Source organism: Camelus dromedarius, chromosome 35 (assembly GCF_036321535.1).
Source record: "Camelus dromedarius isolate mCamDro1 chromosome 35, mCamDro1.pat, whole genome shotgun sequence".
Classification (NCBI taxonomy): Eukaryota; Metazoa; Chordata; class Mammalia; order Artiodactyla; family Camelidae; genus Camelus; species Camelus dromedarius.
In genome coordinates this window covers 16,774,369-16,794,320 of record NC_087470.1, presented here as the reverse complement: position 1 = coordinate 16,794,320, position 19,952 = coordinate 16,774,369, and the positions used below count along the sequence as shown (strand labels likewise).

At 61.6% G+C, this 19,952-nt stretch overlaps 1 protein-coding gene across 12 annotated transcripts in view; it reads right to left on the bottom strand.

The window, feature by feature from the left end:
• TNS3 (tensin 3) overlaps window positions 1–19,952 on the bottom strand; it is a 150,864-nt gene that overhangs the window by 33,862 nt on the left and 97,050 nt on the right. For 11 of the 12 annotated variants that reach the window (XM_064482387.1, XM_064482388.1, XM_064482392.1 and 8 more), the window contains 2 exons: window positions 11,476–12,717; window positions 310–479 (listed from right to left, as the gene is read on the bottom strand). In XM_064482387.1, the coding sequence (XP_064338457.1) occupies window positions 310–479; window positions 11,476–12,717 (1,412 nt within the window). The remainder of the gene's footprint in view (window positions 1–309; window positions 480–11,475; window positions 12,718–19,952) is intronic. The other variant, XM_064482390.1, reaches the window with a different exon arrangement.

Genomic DNA, 19,952 nt, shown 5'->3' with positions numbered 1-19,952 from the left:
GGGGGTGGGGCGGGCGTCCCACGTCCACACTGACCCACACGTTCTCCCTGCCCCCCTCCCGGGGACCCCGAGGGGCCTTGGGTGGGGACTTGGGCCCCCCTGCGGGGACCTGGAGGAAGTCTGTTTGCGGCTGGTGGCTGCTGTCCGCCCGTGGAGTTCCGGGCCCTCATCCCTCCCACGGGTCAGAACACAGAGGTCCGGTGACCGGAGCAAGGCGCACACCCAGGGCCCGCCCGGGACAGCGACCGCGCACCCGGGCTCTGCACCCACACCCTGCCTCGGGCCAGGCCCCGGGCGCGCTGTGGCTACCTCCTTGGCGCTGGCCGGAGAGAGAAAGGGCACCAGGCTTGGGGCCTGTTCCGCGCTGGTGGGCTGCCCCCAGCCGCACTTGGACTTGGAGAAGGCCGGGGGCCCCCCGGCGTCATTGTCATACTGCCCGACGCTCAGCTTACGGAACCTTCCGCTCGGGGGCTCGTCACCTGCAGGGAGAGAAACACGTGGGCTGCAGGCGCGTTCCGTGCGGGGCAGACCGCCAGCCCGTCACTGCGACCGACTTTAAACCTCTCAGAGACACTCGATGCATTATTTTTTCTTTTTCTGGTTCCAGAGCACCTTCCTCGCCCGACAGGAAACCCCAGCCCCCTCCCGCGGCCCTGGCAACCACTAACCCACTTCCCGTCTCGACGGGTTTGCCTGTTTGGACATTTCATGGACAGGGAACCCCGGGGCTCCGGCCGCTCTCCCCCGGCATGACCGGTTACCACCCGCTGTCAGTCTCTCCCAACACCAGTTCCACCAGGACCTGTGTCCAGCGGGCTCCCCGGAACCGAGAGCAGGCCCGGCACCCAGCGGGGGCTCAGGAAGCACGGGGCGGGGGAACCCGGGGCCCTGGACTGAGCCTGCTTCCCGCCCCCCGGAGTCAGCAAGAGGGACTCTCCGTGGTGGTCGAGCTTGGAAGGGCCCCGGCGGCCCCGGTGGCCGCAGGCACGGGGACTCACAGTCTGAGACCCCTGCCCAAGCTCAGCGCCCCCTCCTGCGGCACCTGCGGTCACCTCTGAGGCCAGAGGGCCTGCGTGCCGCTTCAGGACCACCACAGAGGGAACAGCCACTTTGACCAGACACAGACGTCTTTTTCTTGGGTCACGAACGTGTACACGTTTCCACCTGCCTACGCGGTTGGTCGCCTTCTTTACATGTCCTATGTCTTTTAGAAACATTTTACCCCTTTCCGTTTTTACAGAGAGGGCATGGGAGGGGGGTGCGGGGCCCCGGAGGGAGGCTGGCCCCTACCCCGGTACAGGCAGGGCCCGGGCGCCGTTCCCAGGGCAGGACAGGTGCACGGTGGGGGCCCAGTGCTTTTGGAGGGTGGATCGGGGTGGAAATGCCCGTGGGTGTCAGTCAGTGATGGGCAGGAGGACCCTGCGAGCCTGGCCACCCCAGGAGGGGACGACTGACGCCCCCCAAAGCTGTCGGGTCACAGCACGTGAAGCACATCACCCAGGGAGTCACCCAAAGGCGCTGCTCTGAAATGGTGCACAGCGGGGCGGCCCTTGACCTGCCTCCTGCGGCCCGTCAGAGCCGAGAAACGCAGAGGCCTTCCCAGAAGGGACGGGGGGACCAGGCAGGGCAGACAGGCCTCTGTCCAACAGGCAGGGCAGAAACGGTGTCCTGCGGACGTGGCCCGCTGCGGCCACGCCAGCGCGCTGGGGGCAGGGTGTGGGTGCTCCCCAGGGGTCTGCTGCTGGCCTGCAGAGGACAACCTGCACCCCGACCTCCACGTGATGTGACCTCAGCCCTGTCCAGCGTGTGGTCCTGTGTGTGAGGCCAGCATCAAGGATGCACTCAAGGGCACCGCTGTGAAAACACGTCCGGGTGGGACCAGGGCCCACGAGGAAACACGCAGAGCCGAGCAGGCAGTCTCAGAGGAGCCGTCCGTCCCCGCAGCTGGTGCGGAGCTGTGGGTGGCCCCGGAAACATCCCCTGGGAGGCAGGACACGCCTCCACAGCCAGGCGGTGCCGTGGGCACGTCCGTGATTAAGCACACGTGTGGCCGCATTGCCGTGCCGCACGCCAGAAACTGACATGGCGTTGTAAACCGACCGCACTTCAATAAAGAATGTAATAAACACAAAAATACAACAAAAAAAGGAGTGATTACGTGGACCATGGGGTAGGGGGGACCCCTGGCTGAGATCGGGGACCCCTCCTTCTGCACACGTGCCAGCGCGGCCGTGGACGCCCCCTCCACCTCTCACGTCCTTCACCCCTTGTGAACTTCGGGTAACGACGTCTGAGTCCTCCCAGCTTTGGAACCGCCCCAGCAGGCAGAAGTGCCTCGTCCCCGGGCAGCGGCCAGGCTCCAGGTGGCCGGGACACAGACGAACACAGACAGGCTCCCGGCGACGCTCAGGCCGCCTGGCTGCGCACGGGAATCACATTCGCGGTCTGGACTCTCGGGCCGACCCTTCCCTGTGAAGTCAAAGCCTGCAGAGCGAGGCTAGGAGGCTGGCGTCTTCGTAAAGTTCCCCAGCGTTTCCAAACACACAAACCAGCGGGAGGACCAGGGCCGGTCTCCAGCATGGAGTCACGTATGGGGGAGCGTTTAAAATCACTCTGACGCCCAAGCAGGATCCAGGCCAGTTCACCCCGACCTCCGGGGGGAAGCCCGCGGGCACGTGCAAAGCTCCTGTGTGTGACACGCTCCCAGGTGGCAGTGCCGAGCGGGCGGACGCACAACCTTCGCCTCCACCTGGGCGGCTGCCAGGGGCAGCACCTTCGCACGGGGGCCTGCCCGCGGGTTCTGAAACTCCCTCGCATTCCTGGGGGCAAAAGCCACCACCAGGGATGCACGCAGACGGCCTGCCCCCGAGTTAGCTCCAGGCTCCCCATTCGGATAAACGTGCTTCCTCTGCAGAGCGAGTGTCAACGGGAAAAGGGCAGAGCGACAAGGAGACGCCCAAACGCGCTTCCAGACAGATTCAAGCAGCTCTGCTCTCCCTGACGCGGAAACGCAGACGGACTCCCCCACAGGGCGTGTTCCCGGGGAGCGGGGACATCGGTCAGTTAGTCCCCATCCGACCCCAGGGCCTGAGGGGACGTGGGAACCTGGCCAGCGGGCTCCGCAGAGCTGTGCCCAGAGGCCCGGGGAGGGCGGCTGCCTTGAGGACTGCGGCACTGGAAGTCCTCCGCACCGGGAAACGCGGAAGAGCTGGGCAGGCGGGAGCCTCTCCTCTAAAGACGTTTTTTAATGGAAATGATCACGTCCAGAAAGCTAGGAGGCGCACCCTTGCACTGCGAGGAGCGCAGGAGACCGTGTCCTGCGCAGGCACGCCTGTGACTCACGGCACAGACCCCACGGGACTGCTGCCCTCAGGGCGCCAGCGGCAGAGGCTGGCGCCTACTTTCCGCTCCTTTCTGCTTCTTTGAGTCTCTTCCTTTTCTTTCATTACCTGCCCGCTCCGCCCCCGCCCCGGAGCCCTGGATCTCACCGGCCGCCTCCGCAAACACTTGAGGAAGCGTGATGTTTCCACCACACACCTCAGGACGGTCACAAGGACTGTCCACTTGTGGGGCCACCTTCCACAGGTGAGCCAGAAAGGTGCACGCACGGCTGACGGCGGTGAGGAGGAACGGCACAGGACTTCGGGTCCTGGGCGGTCTTCCCATCATCACCTCCCCGTCCTGACCCGGGGGGCTCACCGCCACCCACCCAGGGATGAGGCAAATTCCACGTCTCGCCCGTGAAGGCCCATTGTGCATCAGGGGTCACGTCCGTGCAGACCAGCTCGTGTCCACCATGCCGAGACAGAGCTTCCAGAAACACGCCCCCCACACCGGATGCCCGGGGTCTCCAAAGAGGGCTTGCCAGCACCTGAGGAAGCATCTCCTCAGCACGTCAACGAAAAAGCCACCGGGGGAGGGGGTTATAGCTCAGGGGTAGAGCGTGAGCTTAGCAGGCATGGGGTCCTGGTTCAATCCCCAGCAGAAAAGAACTGTTAAAGAAAAAGGAAAGAAGGAATTGCCACGTGGCCCGGCAGCCCCACTCCCCTGTGTGTGCCCCAGGGAACTGAGAAGAGGTGATGGAATGAACACTTGGCCACGAACGTTCACACGGCCCTGCTCACAAACGCTGGAGGTCCCCACCCACGGACGGAGCACAGCGCGGTGCAGCCGTGCAGAGGAGCGCCACTCAGCCCTGAGCACAGCGGGGATGCGCCTGACAAACGTTAGTTATGCCTGCATTGACACGGAACGCCCCGAAGAGGCCGATCCACAGAGACAGAAGGCACACCGGGGGCGGCGGGGTCTGGGGGAGCGTGGAGCGGGGCCGACTGCAGTGGGCGCAGACTCCTCCTGAAATGACAGAAGTGTCCTGGACCCAGACAGTGGGGACAGCTACGCAACACGGAAGGCACGTGACGTCACGATACTGTGCACTTGAAAGCGGTGAAAATGGTCACTTTTATGTCACGTGTGTTTTTCCGCAGTGAGAACATGAGGGTGGTCCGCAGATCTCTGACGGCTGTGTGCGTGAGCAGCTTACGGGAGCCACGACCTTGGTTGCGCGATGGTGAGGACAGCGCCAGGAGACAGAAGTTCTAAAAGCAGGACCGCGGGCCCGGGAGGGTTCAGAACCAGAGCTGCAGGCCAGCCCAGCATCCAGGATAGTGGGGACACGCCCGTCAAGGTGACCTCGCGGGGCCCCGAAACCCCTGCGTGTGGAGCGAGGGTCGTCGGGGGCAAAAGGAACTGAGTCACTCACCCCAAATTCAAAGAGCGCTTCTGCACAAAAACAGAAAGCAGCTCCAACAAGAGCTACCCTACTTCCCACCGTGAAGGATGTTCCCACCCGGAGCGCGGAGCTTCCGCGTGCCTGCGGGCACCCGACCCGCGGCCCCTGCTCACGGTCCTGAAGCATCCGTCTGAAGCCACGTGGGGCGCCCGGCGTCCTGACCCCAGGCAGGAGTGTCTTTTTAGATCTCACGGCACAAGCACACCCCACCCGCCCCTTCATCTTAGGCGACAAGAGCTCAGCTGGAGAAACTCGTTTCGTCTGCGGCCGCAAACAGAGGGAAGAGTCCTTCACAGGAACACATCCGACCCCCTGGCCCTGGTCGCTGGCCCTCAGCCCGCAACCTCCCCCATCCTGGGTCCCTGGTGGGCCTGGCAGGAGCAGCCCCCCCCGTATTCCAGGGGCCCCCTGCTCTGCAGGAGCTCCTGACAGGGGCGGGGACAGTGGTGTCCGGGAGGAGCCAGGACCCCTGGGCACAAGGGGAAGAGATGGGTCGGGAGGCATCTCAGAGAGAACATGACCCTGGGCTGACCCTGGGGACTTGCTCAGCTCTTAAAACGGCATGAATGAGCCCAAACCCAGGCTGCATGAGGCCTGAGAGCCTGACATCTCAAGACAGGTCTGTCTGTGGCCAAGCCCCCTCGCGGTCTGAAACCCACCAAGAGAACCGAACCGCGGCTCCAGGGGGTGACTGCTTGCTGTCTCCAGGGTGACCGGGGGCGTGACCTCCACCGTCTCTTCCCTGAGACCGCCTGCAGCTGCCAATGCTGGGCCTCTGCCGGGCAGGACACAGAGCTGCCCCGCGGGCACACCGGGCCGGCCTGCCCCCGGGACCCAGGAGCAGCCCCGTCTGCAGCTGGTCGCCTGGACTTGGAAGGTCGAGGAGGACAGGCCCGAGGGTGGAGAGGTGAGGCCGGAGCCCTCCCTCTTGGCCCCACACATCCCCAGACCTCGGGCTCTGCCCCTAAGCCGGGACCCTCTTCCCGGACATGCCTGGGAACACACACAGCGTGGCCACGCAGGAAGCGCCCCAGGCCCGGTCTGAGCCTGAGTCACCCGCCCTCTCCGACCTGGCGCTTCCTGTCTGAACGGACAGGACAGCCCATCCTTGGGCACGTCTACCCAGAGGAGCCAGGAGCGCCCCGCGCACGGCGCCTCCTTGGTTCTGTGCAGCCCAGCTCCTCTGTCCCGCGCCTGGGCAGGCACGAGGCTGCTCCCCAGAGCCGCAGAGGGGGCGGGGTCTTGCGGCATCGGGCTGGGGTCCCCGGCAGATGGGGGTCCTACTGCTGTGGGGTCAGCCTGAGATGCCCTTTCTGAGATGCCTGCAGAGTCTGCGTCCCCGGGGAAAGGAGGTGACCCCGAGGGCAGCCATTTCGTTTCCTGACCGGGTCAGGGGCCTGTCCGGGCACCTGGCCCCCCAGCCCTGGGACACCCGTGCACTCCCCACATCTCGGCTCTCCCCGCGTCTGCACAGCCCGGGGCAGCCGTCCTCCAGGAAAGTCCATGCTTCCTGCTCCGCAGTCCCCCCGGCTCTCCGCCCCGCCCACCTGGGGCTCGTGCGCACCGCCTCCCCGCCACACGCCCCCGGAGACCCACACGGTGGGAACCCACGGCTGAGGTCCTCGCTTTCCACACTGGATCCCTGTGGCGGGGCAGGTGCAGCTTTACATAATTTAAATCGATGGGCTCCCACTGTCAGCGGCTGAAGTTGGTACTTGTCACTGCTCTGAACTGCCTGCAGCATAAATCAGTCCTCGGACGCAGGCAAGACACTTGTGTCTGCAGCAGCCCTTGAAGGCAGCACTGGCCGTGACGTCCCAGCTCGTCTGTAAGCAGAATGCGGGGATGCCGGGGCCCTGTGACTGTGGGCGGCGGTTGATGTATTTGGACACGGTATTTGGACAACAGGAGGCAAGTTGCCCTTAGGTTTGCGGGGAAACGGAGGGCTGCCTGCCACCGATCCTCAATTGTCACAGACTTCTTCTGTTTCTTGGGTATCATCCGTTGAAATCTCCCCCCACGTAGAGGATGTGATGGAAGAAACCCCTGTGGGCAAGGCGGCAGAGCAGTGGGGAGACCTGGGGCGTGGGGCGGCCCCGGGTCCCAGGGTGCCCAGACCAGAGCTGGGGAGCCACGGGGGCACCGTGAGATGCCCCCACATCTCAGCCCATTTACAAGCTCTCCCGAGGCTCTCTGAGACCAGACCTCACCTCTGCAAGGCCTCACTCTTGTCCTGTTGGGGAGACTGGCTCCCTGACCTGTCCCATGATGAACCTCGCTGAGGTCCCCACGCCAACTCAGTGGAGCCACAGGGGACCCGGGAGAGTCCTCTGCATTTCCGCCAGCACCGCACCCTCTATTCACAACATCAGCACGTGCCAGGAAACAAAATGAATACGTCACTGGCACTACCCTTGAGGGGTGATCCGGCTGGTGGCAAAATATGAGACTGTGCAATAAAGACACAGCCACGGGATGCAGAGTCAGACACACAGAAGCTCCGTTTACACATCATGGTGTGTGTGAAGGCCAGGGTGACGCAGACAAGCTTCAGTGTAGTGCCTGGGGCAGTGCAGGTGCTCAGAGCGGCAGGGCTTACCAGCACATTTACCACTAGCATCCTCATCACCACCATCACCATCACCATCACCACCATCACCACCATCACCATCATCATCACCACCATCATCATCACCATCATCACAACCATCATCACCACCATCACCACCACCATCACCACCATCATCACCACCATCATCACCACCACCACCATCACCACCATCACCATCATCACCACCATCACCACCATCATCACCATCACCATCACCACCATCACCACCATCATCACCATCACCATCATCACCACCATCACCACCATCATCACTACCATCACCACCATCACCATCATCATCACCACCATCACCACCATCATCACCATCATCATCACCATCATCATCACCACTACCATCATCGTCTTGACCATCATCACCATCATCATCTCCACCATCACCACCATCATCACCACCATCATCATCACCTCAGGGCATGACCTGTATGATCCTTACTAACTTCATGACACTGGGGTCTCTGTGATGACCCCTTGTCTACAGCCAGAATGAAGACACGTGTGGCAGTCAGCACCTGGGGTCAAGATGCCAGGCAGGCCAGGAAGGGTCTCATGCAGAAGAGCCAGCGTCTTGGAACTTTCCAGCCTATTTCCCATCTGTAAGCAAGACTGGAGGTGGCTCTGATCAGACACTATCCCGTCCCAAGAGGGCTGAGCCTCAGGCACACAGACATGGAACGACGCCTCTGGGGGTGACAGCCACCGTCCTCGGCATGTCACAGGGCCTTTCAGACTCGCTGTGCCCTCCAACTCAGCAAGATGGGACTGAGAGCCACGTGTGGACTGGCTCAGCTGCACAGCCCTGGCTCCCCGATCTGAGGGAACGAAACCTGCTGGGGCTGGAGTGCCTTCAAAGCACAGGTTTCCAGCACCCCCAAGCCTTCTGCAATGTTCCACGCCTCAGAGTCAGCAGGTCAGCTCTACAGTTTTATGACTTCCCTCACATCAGTGACTTTCTTTCTCTCCTTGGCTGATCTAGCTTTTTGCACCTGAGAAATGTCAATGCCGACATTTAAGTATTAAAATCAAATGGGTAAACAATGAGATCCTGCTGTACGGCACAGAAAACTACACTCTATACCTTGTAATGACCTATAATGGTAGAACATGAAAAGGAATATTTATCTGTATAAATGAATCACTATTCTGTACACCAGAAATTAACGCAGCATTGTAATTGGACTATACTTAAAAAAATTTTTTTCAATTTAAAAATTTAAAAAATCAAACAAAAATCTCTCTGTACCTGCGAGGGAGGGAAGGAAGCTCTCCTGCCCCTCAGTTCTAATGGCCGAGAGCTACAGACGTGTGCATTCTTGGCTGGATCTCTATCAAGACAAGATGTCCCGGAAGGAGAACCAGAAGTCAGCGTGCAGGCTGTTCTGAGAGCCCTCTGCACTGTCCACGAGCTGCATCAGGTGCCGTGTGAGTCCCAAGGCGCTGCACCTCCCAGCTTGGCACTGCCTTCACACAGGAGCTCACTGTGGGTGGAACGCGGCTCCTGGGTGGGAGGCCAGTCCCTGAGCCGTGAGCCGCCCTCGTGCTCCTACCAGAAGCTCACCTCCAAACTTCAGGAGGGTCTCTGAGGATGAGCATCCAATTTGCTCACATCTACTCCCCAGACACCACTAGACCTCTAAAAGCACAGGGGAAAAAACCCAATGCATGCCCGAGATTCCTGCCAGGCGAGAAATGGATTAAGAAACACTCCAATTGGATCTGCATAATTAATAACCAAACATGCTGAGTGTTACGGATCTGTTGATGTATTCAAGTCCTTTCATTTCAAAAATGACACTGAATTATTTTTATGATAAAAGGAACTGGAGAAGATCTAAAAATCAAAATAAAAATTCCAGTAATTCCAGTAGTGAGTTTATCAAGTCACTGAAGCATGGCCACTTGGAAGGGGAGGAGATGGGGACCTGGAAGGGGAGACGAGGACCTGGAAGGGGAGGAGATGAGGGACCTGGAATGGGAGGAGATGAGGACGTGGGAAGGGAGGAGATGAAGGACCTGGAAGAGGAGGAGATGAGGGACCTGGAAGGGGAGAAGATGAGGACCTGGAAGGGGAGATGTGGACCTAGAAGGGGAGGAGATGAGAGACCTGGAAGAGGAGATGACGACATGGAAGGGGAGGAGATGAGAACATGGAAGGGGAGATGAGGACATGGAAGGAGACCTGGAAAGGGAGATGAGACCTGGAAGAGCAGGAAATGAGGACCTAGAAGGGGGGGAGATGAGGACCTAGAAGGGGAGGAGATGAGGACGTGGAAGGGGAGGAGATGAGGGACTTCCTTAAACCCCAGGCTCTCTGCTTCACGGTCGTCATGAGGACTGACACCTGTCACGGGAGAGAGAGGCCGTCAGACAGTAACCGGAGCCTTCGACTTCTTTCCCCCAATATACTCGGATGCTTCCGACCTCCTCCAAGTCTCAAAGAAGGTTTTAATTGAAGGAAAAATAAGATTTCTGGTTTTAACTTTCCCAAGTGCTTTCTTTTAAGTAGGTTCAGCGAGCTGAGACGGTTTTATTTCCACTGAAGCGTGTTTTAAACTCAGAATCTCCTGAACATACTTGACCGAGCGAGTCCACCAGGCAAACCCTCCCACCCGGGCCCGGCCGTATTCAGCTGCTGCCATCACGGCTGTGGTCAGCTCCTCCTGGGGACGCCTCCAGCTTCGCCCAGCTCCGCGCTCCAACACCCAGGGTCGCAGGTGCTCGGGGGGCAGGGATGTCACTCCTGATGCAGGTGCAGGACGCTGCGTGCAGACCCGTGCTCCCTGGCCCGCCCATCACCCGGGCACGGGACGGGGTTTCTTTTAACAGACGGAGTGAACAGAAGTCCTTTACTCAAGTCACACAGGGCACCCTAAACAGGACCCAGGTCTGCAGAGCTGAGGTTCCCCCGGCCACCTGGACCCGGGAGGGTCTGAAATCCTCCCCATTGGACTGCCAATCGGGAAGGGCCCCTGGGTGCAGCCACAGGGGCTGATACCTGTTCTCTGCCAACGACCCATGTGACCTTGGGCGGGCCACTAACTGACACCTCCAGAGGCTCCACTGTGAGACGGGAGGTCCCTGCACCGAGGGGCCTCAGAGGATGAAGGGCCTGAGGACAGGGCAGCACGGTCCATCCCCATCGGTGATCCCGGCTCGGATTTCGGCCAGCATACGGGCAGACTAGGGAGCAGGAGGCAGCCGTGGGGCCCTCCCTTCCTCACCCTCCCTGTTCTCAAATTTAGAGGCAGGGCCACCAAGGAACCAGTGATGCCCCAGGTGGGGATATACAGGCACGCTGACACTGGAGGGACGGCCTGGCCTCACCGGGCGCCCCACACCCAGCCCCAAGGTGGCCTCTGGGTCCTCACAGCCCCTCTCCCTCCACCTCCCCAGGCCTCAGGGCACCCATGCCTGGACGCCCGACCCGGCCCCATTCTCCTGTGTGGAAGCCTCTAGACACACCTTCCCCTGTGGCTTCACACCGTTCCTGGAGCCAGACGCCCCCACTCTGTCCAGTGCCCTCTCCTCCAGGCCGCCCTGGCCACCTCTCCTGGGCCCCACGGCCTGTGTCTCCCTCCATGAAGATCCTGTCTCAGACCCCAACGCCTGCCCCTACGTCCACGCAGCCACGCACCCACGCACCCAGGTCACCTTGTCCACCACAGCCACCCCGGCCTTTCCAGGCCTCCCAGCAGGACAGGAAGGCCTGGCACTGCCGCTGCACTGCCACATCCCAGGGGTGACAGCCTGCCAGCCCCAGCCACCACGGAGCACGGTCCCCGCTGCTCCGTGTCCTGGATTCCCACTGCACCTCTCAGCCCCGACTCTCTGGACCCGCCCCTCGGTCACCACTCCCCTGAGACCCTCTCTCTCTGGCTTGTAGGCTGCTGCCCCAGGAACAGCCTCCCCAGTCCTGGCTCGGAGAATCTCCCACACCCAGATGGGGCAGTTCCTCCCCTGCCCCCACAAGCCTGTGCTCCAGATGCAGTAAGGAGCCCGGCATCCCGCAAACCCAGACACAGACCAGCACACCTCCCATGAAACGCCAGCTCACCTTGTCTCGCGGGGCCCCTGCCAGGGCCTCCCCCAACGTCCTGCAGGTGGCCGCTGGCCCGCAGTCCACCTCCCACGCCATCCGGGGGCGCGGGGCCATTGGCCGGGCTGCCCGGCACGCTCATGTGGGTGGGGATGGGCTCGAAGGTGGGGTCCAGCTCCAAGATCAGCCTGTTCAGCTGCTCGATGGACTGGTCGATGTCCAGGGTTGGGGAGCCCGGGGAGGGGTCTGAGCTCAGCTCTGGGACGGCGCCATTCACGACGCTGACGTCCGGAGCCCTGGGCTTGAAGGCCGCTCTGCCGGGAGGGGGTCTCTGTGTGTCGGGGGGGTGTGGCCCGGGGCCCACGCCCCTCTGGACGGCCACTCGACTGCTGGCCCCCCGGGTCGGGGTGACCGGGACCCTGGGCTGGGTCTGTGCCGGGCTGCGGCCTCCGAGCCTGGCCTCCCCGTCGGGGGCGAAGCCGTACTGGTGGGCGGCCACCATCTGCTGCTGGCGCACCCAGGTCTGCGTGGAGTAGCCGCTCTGCCCGTAGGCCTGCGTCGGGGCGGGCGCGGGGGGCTTCCTGAGCACGGGCTGCAGCGGCCTGGGCTCACGGCCCCCAAAGGCCCGCTCGCGCTCGTACAGGGGGTCCCCGCCCAGGCCCAGGTCGGGGGCAGGGGCTCCGTGCTGGTCCTCGCCGGTGCTGCTGCCAAACCCGTCTGACAGGAGCGAGTTCTGGCTGCTCTGGTGGCAGGCGAAGGGGCCCAGATGGGCGGACGCGTGGCCCTCCGAGGAGGACAGCGTCCCTGTGCTGTCCACGCTGCGCAGGTCGTGGCCGGGCATCTCGTCGTCCAGAATGTCTGTCTCCCGGTCCTTGGGGGCAGCGTCCCCGTTCACGTGCACCTGGGCCGGCACCACGTGGCGGGTCCCGCCGCACTTGCTGCGGCCATTGCTCATGTCCTGCAGGGGGCTTCCGGGGTCCTCCAGGCCAAAGCCACTGAGCAGCTGGTCCAGCTCGGCCTTCTCCTGGGGGCTCAGGCCCCTCTTGGGTCCTGGGCCCGGGTGCTCCTCGGTCCTGTCGGTCCTCCCTGAGGCCGTGGAGTGGCCAGAGTCACTGCTGACGGACAGGGTGTGGTCGCTGTGGTCCGGGCTGCTGGCGGCGGGGACGGCCGGGGGCCCGCCGGGGACGCTGGGGTCCGAGCTGCTCTTCTTCCTCACCTTGGCGTAAAGGCTGCCGTCGACGGGGCCCTGCGTGTGCAGCACTGGTGGGGAGAAAACGAGGTGAGTCAGGGATGAAAGGCGCTCCGGGCCATTGGAAGGGGTCTGCTCATGTGACTGAAGAAGTAAATAATCTCACAGCAGACAACCCAGAACAGTCAGGGCCGGAGACTCCCCAAAGCTCTGCATACGCCCCTGCAACGTGAACGCCAAGGAAAAGCAGTTAGCACGCTCACACGTCTCGGCCCCAGACTCATCTCCACCTTTTCATGGAAAGGGTACGGGGTCCCTTAGAGAGCTTTGGGATTCTCCACCCTCGGCGTCACCCGACTGGAGGACTCACTGTTAATGTTATCCCTCGTCTGAACGCTGAGCTCAGCTCAGCTCACAAACCCCCCAGATTCAGGCATGGACGGCGTATGTCAGACAAGAGGGAGCTCCTGCCAACTCTGCTGAGCGCCTCCCAGGGCGCTGGGTACCAAAGTCCTAGCAAACAGAGCGTCTGAGTCGGGAGCTTCTGAAATCTAAAACGGAACTCAGTGGAAGGCCTCGGGCCTTCCTGTAAGTGCAGCATCTCTGGGCCGGGATGTGCCAGTGAACGCAAGGCAGGGCCTGAGAACACTGGACCAGGTCTGGAAGCACGGACCTCCATGCATCGGGATGGCCGGGAAAAGAGAGTCCGGCCTCTGATGGGAGACTGCGCCGCTCAGTCAGCCATCCCCCCCAGCCCCAAACTGCTGCCGAAGTCCCCGGTCACCGGGAGGGAGGGCGCCCCACAGGCAGGAGGCTTGCCGTCAGCACCTCCCCCCTCATCCTCCTCTGCCCCCGTTTCCCCAACCATGACACTGCATTCCAAGCAAGGGCCTGACCCGCGCCGTGTGGGCCCCGGGGGGCACTGAGTCCCAGCGGCCACGGGGCCTGGAGCCGCTCACTCCGCAGGGGCCCAGTGCGCTGTGTGTGCTGCACCGTCAGTGGCTCCAGCTTTTTTGAAGGCGCTGAGGTGACATTTGAATACAGAGACCTGTGGGGTCTGCAGGGTGCGGGCCGAGGGCAGGCACGGCCCCGGGCTTCCTTCCCGTTTCAACTACACCCCAGGGGAAGCAGGGTGAGAAGTGATGCGGACAGCGGACACTGGGGTCCTGGCCGGGGTGGAATCTCAGTGATTCAGCCTAAAGTCATGCCCGGCGGGGAGAGCTGGGCGGAGAAATAGCGCACACAGCGCTGTCATAAACCAGGCCATAGACGGGCACCTGGTGACGTATGTGCCTCAGGGGAGCAGCTGGACTGAGCACTCGGAGCAAGCACCTGCAGGCGTCACCCCCACCACCGTGAAGGTGCCACATGGACGTGCATGTGCGTCTCCAGGTCATCACTCAGCTTGCTGTTGGGTCATGCAGGAGGGCCGGAGCTGAAGATCAGTCAGCCGCCGTTCATGTCCTGGCTCGACCCCGCCCCGCCCCGGGGCCACCGCCCTGCGTCTGCCGAGCGTGGGCCCAGAGGTCACAGCTCGTGGACCAGTGTCCTTCTAGCCCTGGGGAAACACCAGCTTAACCTGGCTTCGGAGAGAGACCTGCTAGGGTCGCCAGGAAAATGCAACCAGAGCAAAGCCCGGGGGCCAGGTCTCTCTCATCTCTTCTGCTGAGTGTGAGCGGGGATGACACTCCGCTCCCTGAGAATCCCAGGGCCCCCAGAACGGAGGGTCGGACCAGCGCCAGGCCCGGGAGGGCGGGCGGCCAGAGGACAGACCACCGGCCTCGCAGCTGGATGGGTGAGGGGCGGGGTCGGTGGGAGTCCATGATTTCTAGAAACAGATGTCATAGCACAAAGGCTGGGCGTCCACCTCCCTCTCCCTGAATTGGAATGAAAATGGGCCGTCACAATGAATTAAGGGGGGAAAAAAAAGAAGCCAAGAATGAGCTGGGTGAAAATGCCTCTGATCTGAGTTAGGGCGGTGCCCACAAGTGCAGGGTCACCAGTCTGACTGGGGCCCCAGGGCAGCCCCAGGCCAAGGACAGCAGGTCCGGGAGGGCCTGCGGGAGACAGGATGGGACAGTCCCTTGGCCGGGGAGCTACGAGGAATTTCAGTCTTGTTATTTGCATTAGTAGGAGAAATCTTACAATAAGAGTAAACGCAGGATAAAAACATGACGGCTGCCCGGAGTAAGCAGAGGGCTGAGCGTCCAGACCTGGGTCTCCCTGGCCCGCGCGGCCGGGTGGGCACAGGCTGCCGTCCCCGGGAGCTCGGGACCCAGCCAGATGCCTCCACGGACCCTTCCCAACTTCCTACCATGCACACAGATCACCACCTGCAGCAGAAAATGCCCGGTGAATGTCACATCTACAGCAAAGTGTGAATCAAATCAGGGAACCCTAGAGACAGGCCCGCCCAACCTTCCAAAGCTCTCTGTAGGAGCTCACAGAGCCCCAGGGGGGGGCTGTCGGGGCCTTGTCCATGCTTTGCACCCCCAGGGAGGGGGAGTCGGACTGGGGGTGCAAGGAGGAAAGGGCCCCCAGCACCCACCGCCCCCGCCGTGCATTCTTGGCCAAAGGAGTCCGACTGACTTTCCCGATGGACAAACGAGATGCCCGATTTCCCCGATAGCCTCAGAGAGGGAAGGGGGTCCTGTTCTGCCTTGGCTCTGCCTTCCTGGGCACGACATGAATGTTCAAGCCCCCGACTCTCCCGTTACGACGGGGAAAGATTATTTGTATCCTTCAGTGCAGTTACAAGAATGAGAGGACACGTACAAAGTCCCCAGGTCCTGGGCCCCCAGCTGTAACTACCAAAAGCTCCTCCTGGGGTGGACGAGGCCTGGCATGTCCTACCTGCTCTCACCGCCGCCCAGCCCACCCTGCTGCTCCCAGACCACAGCGGGCGCGCCTGCCCCAGGGCCTTTACCCGAGCCGTGCCCTGCCTCCAGAGCGGTCCTGGCGTGCTCCCGAGCCTCCTTGGCATGGGCTGTACTGACCTTCCTTCCCGCCCACGGGGTGTTGGTCTGTGGCACACCCCGACGTGTGACATCCCACAGATGTGCCCAACGTCGCCCCCACAGGAGCGTGGGCTCCAGGAGCGAAGTCCCCTTTTCACTCCCCACGGTGTCCCCGTCATTAGGGACCAGCCCTGCGCCCGGGGGTACCGAGTCACCAAGAGGCAGAATGTTCTAGCGTGTTCTCACGTGGCAAAGCCCCAGGAGCCACTATGGAAAGATGGGCAGCTGCCTCGGCGGGCAAAGGAAGCTAAAACCAGCCCACCCTTCCCGAAGGTCGACGCGCCCACGGCCCCTGCTCCCTGCAGCCCCTGGGCCTCCCCACTGGACATCAGAACAAGCTCTCCCCGTGGCGGGCGGCACAGCCCCGCCAGCTGTGTTTCCAGGGGCACCACCGCTCCCCACCCTCCTGGCTGGTCCTCAAATGCCCCAAACAAGACTGGAAAAAAGCTGAAGCCCCTCAACGCGAGGTTCCAAGATGTCGAAGGAAACGGACGCTGTGAATGTACGTGCCATGTGAGCCCAGTGTGCCCGCTAGGCAGGCGGAGGGGCCAAGGGTCTGAGGGGTGTCTGGACACTCTGTGCAGCCCCCAGGGGTGTGATAGGGACCAGACAGGCCCAGGCACACGGCGGGCGCCGGCGGGCAGGGGCACGCCCATCCCACCCGCACCCGTGTCCCCCCACCTGAGTGTGGCCCATCCACCTCTAACCACACCTACAGGGCACGAGCTGGCCCACCCGGGCTGGGGTCCTGTCTTCTGAGACCCCCGCGTGAGAACTGCAGGGCGAGAGCAATGAGGCCAGAATCACAGCCAGGAGCACAACTTATCCGGGGAGCCTGGGGGGGTCCGAGGGGGGGTACTGCAGAGCCGACTGCCAAGCCCTCCGTGTGAAACGGGACAGGAGCCCCACTCCTGCCGTGCAAAGCCCCCCAAAACTCTGGTCAGTCACTAAGGGCACCCCAGTTTACCTGATGGCAGATTGCCCGTTATACTGTGGCCCAGCTCAGGAAAATTGATGCAGAAGGTTAACTTTCAAATCCCGTTCTGGGGACCCTGGCATGGCTGGGGCTGGGGTCCTGCCACCACCACCCGCCCCAGGGGCTTCTCTCAGGGGAAGGAGGCTCGGGGCTGCAAAGCTCTGCTCCAGCTCAGAACTCAGGGCAAGGTGGAAGCCATGGTGTGGGTGTGGGGCCAGGACACGAATTCTGCAAAGTGGGTTTGTTCACTCCTGCCCCAGGCATCCTTTCGGACATTTGAACGAGTTGTATGAACACTGTGTGTCCAGCTCAGGGGCATGTGGGGTAGTCTGAATTGATCCCCATTCTGCAAATAAGGACCCAGGTCCCCAGTCAGGGAAGTGACACACCCAAGACCTCAGCTTCTCCACTGCAGACACAGGACGGGAGCCTTTGCCCATCTCAGCTCGGGATGGACCCCTCCCTCCACGTCCCCCCTGCCCACCGTCCCCACCACCAGAGCTCTGGCCCTTCAAGGGGGAGGCCTGCATGTTGTCTGGTAATGGTTTCCCTGCAGCCAGAGCCCAGTGCACCATCAAACAGCGTGACGGCTCTGGCCACTTCCGCTGACGACCCACTAGGGAGGTTCTTGTCTGGAAAAGAACCAGTGGACGGTCCTGCCCCAGGAGGGGCTGCAGGACAGACTCCCACCCCCCACCCCGTGACTGCTGAAAGGGGGCGATCTCACCCGGAGGGACAGAGACACCCAGAAAATACGGCAAAACTAAGCAAAGACAGTGGGGAACACAGGAAAAACAAAACAACGAAAATGAAATAAAAATCCCCATTCTAGCTGAACACAGACTGATGAATGTGCACCTGTGCTCATAGGTGTGCCCACAGGTGTGCATCCACAGGTGTGCGCCCACAGGTGTGCTCACGGGTGTGTGCTCACGGGTGTGTGCCCACGGGTGTGTGCTCATGGGTGTGTGCCCACAGGTGTGCTCACAGGTGTGCTCACAGGTGTCCACCCACAGGTGTGCTCACAGGTGTGCCCACAGGCATGCTCACGGGTGTGCACCAGGTGTGCGCCCACAGGTGTGTCCACAGGTGTGCTCATGGGTGTGTGCTCACAGATGTGTGCCCACAGTTGTGCTCACAGGTGTGTGAAGGGCTGCATCTCAGCTCCACCTCCTTCCACGCACCAACCACTCAGCCACTAAAAAGGTGCAGAACTGACCTGGAATACATTCAGCTGCCCAGGCCCCACTTCCCACAAGAAAATTGATGCAAAACCTGAGGGGTTTATTAAGCTCTGTGTAACCGTCCTCTCTTCTACGTATCGAGTCTATGAAGCTTATGCTGCACTTTTGTGACAGGTTCGCTTAAAAAGCAACTTTTCATTTCAAAAGCGCTCACCACAGCCTCCCTGCAAGTCTTCAATGGAGGAAAACAGAAAAGTCCTCTCCAGGAAGGTTTACCTGGCACTGGTCACGGCTGCCAGTTAGCTGGGAAAGGAGGCGGACACGGAATATTCAGCAGAGCCCTGACTGTGTGCGAGCAGACCAGCCTGGGATCCGGGAAAGGAGAGCCGGATGGAGGGGGGCAGGGACGCTTCCCGGCCTCTGGTGGGTCAGCGGAGGTAGAAAGGGGGAGCAGGACTGCAGGAAGGGGTGCATCCAGGTGAGGCCGCAGGAGTCACGCCCATCATCAGAGGAAGAGGGACCATGGGGAACACCACCTCCTGAGATGTGGCCGGCGTCCTGGAGCCTGGCTCTGCTGAAGCATGTCCTAGGACTGCTCTGCTCCCGGGATGGCCTCACCCAACTCCCGAAGCCCTCTCGTGAAGCAGGCACCCACAAGCCCATTTCTCAGAGGAGAAAACAGAGTATTCCCTAGAATAAAGTCTCCTGAATAGATCACCTGGAATTCAAGCCTGCCTCCACCCCCTCCGCCGTCCACGCTTTCCTCTTTGAAGACGCTGGAATTCTAAACCTGACCAACCACTTCAGTGTGAAATTAACAATTTAATTTTGGAAAGGAATTTGCCTGAATGTTTTCTTTGCAGCTCTCTCTCTCACACACACACTCCTCAGAAACCACTTAAGCACGCTGTGTTTTCCTCCCTAAATCCTGAGATGGTGCACAGCCCTGGGACAGCGGTCTGGGCGGTGAGGCCGCTGGGGGATGGTGGCAGGACTGTCCGCCTGCTGGGAGTCCGGGGCGGGCTGCGTGTTTCTGTCTTGACCATGAACGGCCTGCTCCCGGGTTCCCGCACACCGTGCCCACCGTGCCTGGTGGGGGGGCCTGGTAACGGGAAGGCTCCCGGCCTGCCCTGACTCACCACAGCCGGGCTGTTTCTCTGGACACAGACTGCTGACCACTGTGGTCACTTCTGGTCCTACAACACCGCCTCCCGCTCGCCCCTGAAATAACTCATGGCCCGGGGCCACCTGGCTAAACCCAGGCAGCAGCAAGACATGCCCATATCGGACACCACGAGCCCCGCGGAGGGTCCTCCCAGGGAAAGAGTGCGAGATGAGGACACAGATGGCACCACCACCTGCACCTGCCCCCAGAGCACTGAGTGGAAGCACCCACATTCCAAAGGCTTCTACTGCGGGCTCCGACCCTGGGCAGAGATGGGTGCTGGGAAGGCGGGAGGGGAGGGGAGGGTGCAGGCGGGCATCAGGGACTGTGTGGGCGACAGAAGCATTCTGTATCTTAGTTGTAGCAGGGGTTTCAGGCGAGGACGCTGAACTCCTGGAAGTGCACGGTAAACAGAGTGAACTTTGCTGTTTGTAAACTATGTCTCGACTTTAAAAAGAATGATGACTTCAAGACAGAAATGAAACTCACCGTGCCAAGGGCCCACCCTGCCGTGTCCCCCTCCCCGCCGTCCCTCCACCCTCCCCCTCCCTCCCAGGGCCTTCCTGCCTCCTCTTCCTGGACTCCCTGAGACAGTGCATGCCTCTCTTTCTCGGGGCAGCTTTGTGGTCCCTTTGTGCCCACCTTGTGGAACAGAGCTAGTTTTAACTTTCTCTTTGATGTGATTTATGGGCACATCTTCTGTCCCCTTCTAGGCTTTCTGGCATAGAGTCCCACCCAGGCGTGAGTCCCGATTAAAACTCCTCACAGCTGTGTGGCCTTGGGCGAGTTACTCAACCTCTCTGTGCTTCACTCCCCTAACTGGTGGAGCAGTTGCCTGGTGACGGGGTGTGTGACGAGGGCTGTCCTGGGGTGGCCGTGGCGATTTGGAGAGGCCAAGGCAAAGGGAATAGCAGTCGTGGGCACTGTGTGACCCCCGTCCTGCATGTCCCCGCACCTGCACTGG